At 36.7% G+C, this 8,320-nt stretch overlaps 1 protein-coding gene across 1 annotated transcript in view; it reads left to right on the top strand.

The window, feature by feature from the left end:
• CA1 (carbonic anhydrase 1) overlaps positions 1-8,033 on the top strand; it is a gene marked incomplete at its 5' end in the record, with an annotated part of 9,246 nt that extends 1,213 nt beyond the window's left edge. Inside the window, 5 exons of the mRNA XM_019544534.1 lie at positions 733-851; positions 2,802-2,897; positions 4,603-4,665; positions 5,533-5,688; positions 7,140-8,033. Coding sequence (XP_019400079.1) covers positions 733-851; positions 2,802-2,897; positions 4,603-4,665; positions 5,533-5,688; positions 7,140-7,250 — 545 coding nt within the window. The remainder of the gene's footprint in view (positions 1-732; positions 852-2,801; positions 2,898-4,602; positions 4,666-5,532; positions 5,689-7,139) is intronic.
• Between the last annotated feature and the right edge of the window lie 287 nt (positions 8,034-8,320).

Below are 8,320 nucleotides of genomic sequence, written 5' to 3'. Positions count from 1 at the left end.
AAAAGATTTGCTGGTTTTGAGTTAAAATACTCTGCCTTGCTTAAATCATCAGGCACATGATTCTTAACAACATGTGTATGCATATGCAAATCCATATCAGCCAGACTTAGTATTATACCTTTGCATATTAGTAGTTAGAGCATCACTTTTGGTGACCTACATCATCAGTTACATTGACATTTAGACTCACCTGCAAACTCTTACCAGAATAAAAGCAAGACTCAGAGAATATTTTCGACACACAATTGTCTTTTCTTGCACAGAAAGGCGATTTCAAGATCAACTCTCATCTTGTTTCACACATCCTCCGGTGATGAAATACCTCTCCCCTAAGAAGGAATGGACTCAATGATCTAATAAGACTTTTCCACCCCTTTCTACTTGGATCCTAGTTCTGTATTTAATAAACTGCTGCTACAAAGTATTCTTCTTTCCTTTTGTTTTCTCTTTTTCTCTCCAAATATAATCTCTGTTTACAATTATTTGATGTAATTTTTTTAGCTGAATCTGGGCAGAATACTGATTTATTGTAATTACATTCAGGAATACATATTAGGAATTTTTCATTTCTAAGGTTTTAACAATACAAAATTCTTTATGATGAAAATTATGGGTTGAAATTGTCTATCAATAGTTCCAATTTAGCAGTGTTTAGCAGAGAAGTGTTTCCATGTTGCAATCACTTTACTGCATTTGAATTTGATTATAACGAGTTATTTTATTTGTTTGCAGTGGTGACTGGTGGACCCTTGACTGGAAGCTACAGGCTGCGTCAGTTTCACTTTCACTGGGGCCCAGTTGATGATCATGGTTCTGAGCACGCAGTGGATGGAGCAAAATTTGCATCAGAGGTAGAGTCAATGAAAGAAAAGTCAAGGTCACATTTTCAAAGACTGAGTAATCAATTTCACCCACAGAACAAACCACAATGCATATGCACATGCCAAACTCTATGTGAAATCTGCATCTTTATTTATTGCTCATGTAAATGCATCCATTTGTGCAAGAAATAATCTGTGCCTTTTGTACATATTTTGCAACGTAAATTAGGATTTGAGACCAATCTCTACAATTTGGGTGCCTAAATTTAGACCATATAAATCTATATTTAAGCGCCTAAAAACAGTTGATTGCTGAAAACACACAAGTATAGACTTTTAGTCTTGTGAGTAGTCCCACAATGTCAATGAGGCTACCTACATGAGCAAAGTTAGTCATACACATAGCTGTTTACAGAATCAACCCCTAATCTGGCAGGTTATTAGAGGGTCTGATCACCCACAGCTCCACTAAAATTGGGACCTGTATATTGTGCTTTTCCTCTTCTAGGAGACAGAAAAGAAAATCAGAAGAAAATAGGGAAAGAAAGTGTTTATAAAAAGATGCAGTTAATAGGGCTTTTAAGTGCTGTCAGATATATTACCTTCAGTTAACAGAAATAATAAAGAAATAAAGGCTGCTCCTAAGCTAACTGCTTGCAGTTGCTTTCCAGTGTCTTATGAACATGTCAAAAACAAATCAATGTAACTATCTTTAGCTACTATTTAGATTTTAGGAACATTATTGCATGTGAATGTAATGATACAATCTGGTGTATCTGTAGTTTAGGCATTGCCTTACAAAATTAACAGAGTTTTCCTTTCCAATTTTGTTTGGAAATGCAAAATTTTCCACTGTTGCTGTTATAGAGCTATCTCATTTTATGCAGACAAGATACAAAAGGGGGTGTCCCTTTAGAATTCCTGCTACAACTAGATAACACACTTGGATTGTGTTTGAGGGAAACACCAGTACAAATCTTTATTATAGATTGTTTTGGGTGTTTAAAATACTCAAAACAATAAAGCCACTGTAGTTGGAAAGACTGCAGTTTAGCCATGGCAGGGAAAATCACATTTTTTTCTCCTTTAAACCACAGTCTTTTAAACAGAATGTGTGCAGTATGATCATTTCCATGCTTTGTCCCTTATTGATCCAAAATTTTCATTTTTTAAAAGCTGTCATCTTTCGATTCAATACTCTATACCATTTATATGTGGTATATATACTACAACTTTATATTTAAATAGTGGCTAAGGAATTTCTAAATGTAATATACATTAGTCATTTTCAAGGAACAACTTAATGACAATTAAGAATTGTATGATTTCCAAGGGGTACATACTCCCAAACACATCTCCATCAAGTCTAAGGAGTAAAACAGAAGATATAATAGGCTAATTCTTAGGTTGAACAAAAGATGCCATAAATCCCTTCTTTATTCAAAATGGTTAAAGTTGAACAGTCACTGAAATGTCTGCTTCTGTTGCCCTACAAAATTCTGCTGCTGCAAAGAACTCAGATAGCCAACAACAAGGCAAAATGCTTTTAACAGTATGAATTCATATTGAAAAGATCTGGGTTTCTCATGTTTGCACACCTAACAATGCTAACCTTGCATGCTACCCCATGGCACCCTTGAAAGGATCTCAAAGCAGCTGAGAGCACCACAGCACCCTGACTGAGAATCACTGGGTTAGATAAATACCCACTCTATTTGTAAGTTATAGTTTCTCCCAAATTTGCTTTTAGGAAAATTGTGCAGCTTTGCATCTTACAATATTAGCCAGCAGGCCTGTCATTGACAGTTCCTGGGCAAATCACATGCTAAAGTCAGTCAGGCACGAGACTGGTGGAGCAGTTTGAGTCAATTGCCAGTTGCAGGACTGGGGGCTAAGAATGTATCTATGGTCTGTGGGCTTTGGACAATATTTATCTGTAAGGAAAATTGAAAAAATATACTTCTGTCAATTGCTTTTTAGCTTCATCTGGTTCACTGGAATTCAGATAAATATTCAAGCATAGCTGAGGCTTCAGATAAGCCAGATGGTTTGGCAATTGTCACTGTTTTTCTGAAGGTGAGTTACATGGCATACAGAAGACACTTTTCCTCTCCTCCCCCTGCCCCTCCTTTAAAAAATTGCTTTATTTCCCATCTTATCAAAATACTAAGATCTGTTCAAAGAGGACTAGAGAAGTAGCACCTACTTGAACTGAGACGCACTCCTTCTGACTGTCCCTGAACATGTCTGCCATCTAATCTTTGTCCGTGTCACTGCATTTGTTTTTCCCCAAAAACCTATCCACACAAAACCCCTTATACACATGCTTACTGGTATTATGTTTTGAACCCCTGGTTGGTTGTTAAAAATAGTTTAAAAAGTCATGTCATGTGCAAACATATTGTACCAGGATGTGTTGGATCAAATACAAATTTATTTTGCTGAACACTTGGGAAGACTGCTTCTGATTTTATGTCTGAACCTTTGATCTGTTCCCCATCACCATTGTTTTACTGCAGCTATAACTACCTACCTATAGTTTTTGCAGAGACAGGTAGTTAGCCATGTTGCAGAAGGCAGGGTAGAAGTTCACCTTATAAACTAGCTAAATCAGAGCTATATAAGCTTTTGTTGCTCATGAAACCTTATGCATCTCTGATTCAATTAGTCTATAAAGTGCACCTCTACCCTACCTCCTGCCTACAATTTTCGCCATAGGGTTATGTCAATATGTATTTCTGTAAAATGTTCTCTTCCAGTCAGTGGGATGGTATTGTGGAATTGATGCCTGTAACTAAACTTAAATTTAAGAAAATCATAAATAAACTAAAAAGGAAAAAAAAATACAAGAAGCTGAACAGTAATTTTATAGAGAGAGTTTAAGGGAGAAAGTATGTTCTTTGCCTTAGGGACAAAATGAGGCATCAGAAGACATGAGTTCTGCTCATATTTTTTTATATGACCTTGGGCAAATTACTTGTACTCAACTGCTGTTAGTTCATTCACCTGTAGAAAGTGTGTAATAATAAGGTATAGCTAGGCTAATATTAACAAATGCTGGGAACATTCAGTCACATTTTACCTTAATCATCTCTTCACTTGTTTTTCACACAGCTTTGTGAGATCAACTTCTGCTGTTATGAACTGTAGCAAACATAAATTTCAAGGTCACACTTACAAATATTACTGGAATACACACGTGAAAAACTTGTGCACAGGAATTCATGTGAGAAGTGTAAAAATAATACCATGTGACAAAATCTGACTCTCACAAAAAAATTAACACAGCACAAATGCTGAGTAACCTATAATAATATATGGATTCATAATCAGTCCATATCATAGAAATACAGAGAAGTAGGGCCAGAAGGTACCTCAAAAAGTCATCTAGTTCGATCCCCAGCTAGTTAAACTGAATGGGTAAAAACATGTTACTGTATGCCTTCAAAGAAAGAGTATGTTTGAGGAAACTCTGATTTTCCTGCAGAGTAAGAGAATATGCATGTCAGATAAATGATCAATTATAGCCAAATTCTTCCACTATTACTTGCATTAAGAAGAACTTTACTTTGCTAAGTAGCACCATTGATTTCAGTGTGACTATTTGCAGGGTAAATATTTCTTTCTCAAACTAAATTTTCTCTAAGTGGGGTTGTAGGGATAAACCAAATAATATTTGTGAAGCATATTCAGATCCTTATCTGGGAGGTGCTATGTTAGGACAAAATAAATGTTAAACATTTATGATTTAACATTTTTATTGCTATTTTTATTTTTACAGGTTGGTCCTCCCAATGACAAACTACAGGAAATTGTAAAGGCTTTAGGTGCGGTAAAGACCAAGGTAAATATCATTATTGCATGGTCACAGTGCACCATGGTCACAGAGAGAGCCTGGGGTAGAATCTAGTAAGTCCTCTCTAGAAGCAGAGGGGTATTGCCCACTTTAGCAGTTCATTCAGGACCAATATGATCTCCTAAATATAGGCCTTGACACTTGCATCATGACCTTTTAAATGTTTTCAGAAAACTAATTTACAGTATCAGAGCTCAATCCTGCAACCTACCAAAGGCTTGCTACAAAATGGTAAGAGCACTGAATCCAGACAAGACAGATGATGGTGGTGGGCAGAACACCTGATTGGGATACCTATCCTCTACCTTTCAGCTCTTCTACATATGCATCCATCTAAAGTTTAGGTCTAGCAGCCATCACCAGAATATCCAAGCATGGACTGGACTAAATTTTGCCTCAACTCTTTAGTTTAATTGAAGATATATACACTCTCCAAATGCTTAGTGAGAATTTGGAGAGCTCACCAAATGCTTAAGTAAATTTAGAATATGAATTTTTGTATTATACACAGGATGTAAATCCTACAGGATTTGCAGAAGGTGGTGGGACTGATCTCACAAGGAATGAAAATCCTTGAGCCTGAATTCACAAAGTATTTGAGAATATGTGCTGTTTTATTAACTTCAATATGGTTTCAAAGGCTTAAATTATACGCTTCTGTGCTTTGCTAGATGAAAACTATAGATTCAGAACCTGTATGATGAAGCCTATAAGAGAATACTAATATATTCAAATGACTCTTACTTTATTCTGACTTAGAAAAATAAATAAATTATGCAAGTAAGGCTGAACAAGTAAAATCTTATTATGGGCATTTTATCTATCATTCTCATTAAATTAAATGCATCTTTCTAGGGCAAACAAGCTCCATTCACTAATTTTGACCCATCAACACTACTTCCTAAATCCATGGACTACTGGACCTACAATGGCTCTCTGACTCATCCTCCTCTTTACGAGAGTGTTATCTGGATTATCTTTAAGGAACCTATTTCCATCAGCTCAGAGCAGGTATAGTACTGTGAAGTAAACAAAAATATTTTTTCACACAGAAACTGAAAGACAGTATCATTTTATTATTTATGGTGTCCATCTTATTTTCAGCATAAAACCATGAAAGATTGCCTAGATCAAGCACTAAAATAGCATTTGATGGATCATTAAAACTTTAATTCAGCAAAGGCAAGATGAGACTACTAATGTCGTTAAGGTCACACACGTTTTAGGTTTTCTGAAGCATCAGATATTTTAAAAAGTCCAACAGAGAGAGTCTGAAATAACCAACCAATTGCCTTTCTCTGCCAGTCCACAAAACTGCAATTTTCTTATCTCAGTTCCCATAAAACTTTATGTCTTTCAAAACAAAAGTCACTCTTCCAGCCTTCATTTACTCAAGCAGGTGGACTTTGCAGCCTGCCCTAAGGTTACTGGATTTAGGCTATTTCAGATTGAAGTAGGAAATAAACGCCACTGTGAAGAGGTCCTTTGAGAGAAATGCCTGCTGTAATTCTCCTGATAAAAAAGGCATATGGAAAGATCTTGAATTGAAGGAGGTTATATTAAAATATAATAAGCCCCTGTGTAAGTTGTTCTGTAAATCTTTTTGTAACAGTGAGATCCTTTATTATAGGATTTCTAATCTACCCTATAGAAGTTTATAACCAGGGGAAAACACTCCATTAATGTTTATGTAATAGTTTAAGGATGTTATGCTGAAGGATGCTTATCACTCTCTATGTTATAGGTCTAGGGAAAAATCTCATCCAAGTAAGGTATTTTCCACCCCTGTCCTAAATTTTTGCATAGAACTCTTTTCTGCTTCTGAATTGGCACCTGTCATTCTAGAGGTGGTTGTATCTCAGTATGTACACCGGTTTGTAAAGTGCTCTTGGATTTTTTTAAATAAAAAGTACTGCATCTCTACAAGATAATTTACCATCAAGAACCTTTACATTTATTTAAGGGATTATAAACTGTCCATTAACGTGTCTAATCAACAGCATTTAGGAACAAACAAGCATTTTAAATAAGGTTTTTAAAAGCCAAGTTAGCATTAAAATAGTTCTCTTGGAAGTTAAATTTTACAGCATACTTCTATGATTTAACTAAAAATTAGACATGTTTTAAAAATAAGACATTACAGAGGAGGAATGAATAAAAACTTACTTTTTTTCTAAATATTTTGTTAGACTGTTTGCTGGACAGCAATTGTCTTGCTGGTCAACCAACAGCTGATCAAGATTATTGGAATTGCTAGGGACAAATGTGATAATAAATAATAAATTGCCATGTCATCATAATATGATCAGTAAACACATGTCCTGATTCAACACTGCTTAATAACAATTTTATGCACACATTATTCTATTAAGTGTGAAACCAGCCTAGGAAATACCATTTTTTTCTTTCTAACCTACCATATTTAAGTTTGAAGTCAAACATATCTTTTTCCTTCCTCTTAGCTGGCCCAGTTCCGGAGCATCCTATCTTCTGCTGAAGGTGAAACACCTTGTCCCATCTTGACCAATCATCGACTTTGTCAGCCACTGAAGGGCAGAGTAGTGAGAACCTGAAGACAGACAGTCAAGATGACTGGCCAGGAGTGGAGTCATTTTATCCAAAGCAAAGTTTCTAAACATAACACCATTTAACAGTTCATAGGAATCAGGAAAAAATAACTTTGCTTTTAAGCTGCACTACTCCACCTGCCATGTGCTGTTATCATTTCATTGTGCCAGTATGGTGATGTTTTACCGAAATGAATGTATGTGCCTCATGAATTATGGATCAAATTGGTTAAATAGTCAGGTGTCAGGGTGGTGAGCAGCCACATAAAATAAATACATGTTTGGAATCTTTCATGATTTAGGTAATGACTAGAAGATTCATAGTAAATGCTTGTGTTATTTTTACAAAGGAATCACTTCTGTTTATCTAAACCTTAGGTGTTACCAATGATTTGGCCAATGAAAACTGACATGCTTGTCCTTTCTATGTGTCTGATTTGTACTTTATTCAGCTTAAATACTAAGTATTGCCTTTTTCAAGATAAATTGGGCAAGAAAGTCTGTTGCCTCAAAAAAACCCGTTTCCACCAGACCTGTTTATATCAATTGCCTAATGCAGAAACACATATACAATGGAAAGTCCCATACTTCCTGGAGATATAGATGTTTATATTCATCAAGGATATGCTTTATTTCTATGTTCAAGAGGAAAACACCTAACTGAATGTCACGCAGTCAGGTTGCTATTTTCATTAACCATACAAACTCCTACTAACTTTTCACTAACTGCTGCAAATAAAGCAAAACCAGTGTGAATCAGGGGTTGTCAGCCAGGGACTTGGGCCAGTCCTAGGGGGTATGCTTGGGCAGGCAGGGACAGAGCGTCGCCACTTCCCAGGAGCAGGGCTGGGGTTGGGTGAGGGCATCAGCACCCCTCTGCAGGGTGGGGAAGCTTGGCCGTTGCTGCCACACACCAGCCCAGTGAGCTTCCCTGCCCTACAGAAAGGCACCGCTGCCCTCACCCCAGCCTGGTGAGCTTCCCTGCTCTGCCCTGGCCCTGCTCCTGGGAGGCAGCAGTGCTCCATCCCCACCCCATCCCCACCTTGGCTGCTCATCATTCAGCTGCACACTAACCA

This window comes from Crocodylus porosus, unplaced genomic scaffold (genome assembly GCF_001723895.1).
Source record: "Crocodylus porosus isolate Cpor-Errol unplaced genomic scaffold, CroPor_comp1, whole genome shotgun sequence".
NCBI lineage: Eukaryota > Metazoa > Chordata > Crocodylia > Crocodylidae > Crocodylus > Crocodylus porosus.
Note: the sequence above shows the minus strand (reverse complement) of the source record. Positions and strands in the feature narration are given on the sequence as shown.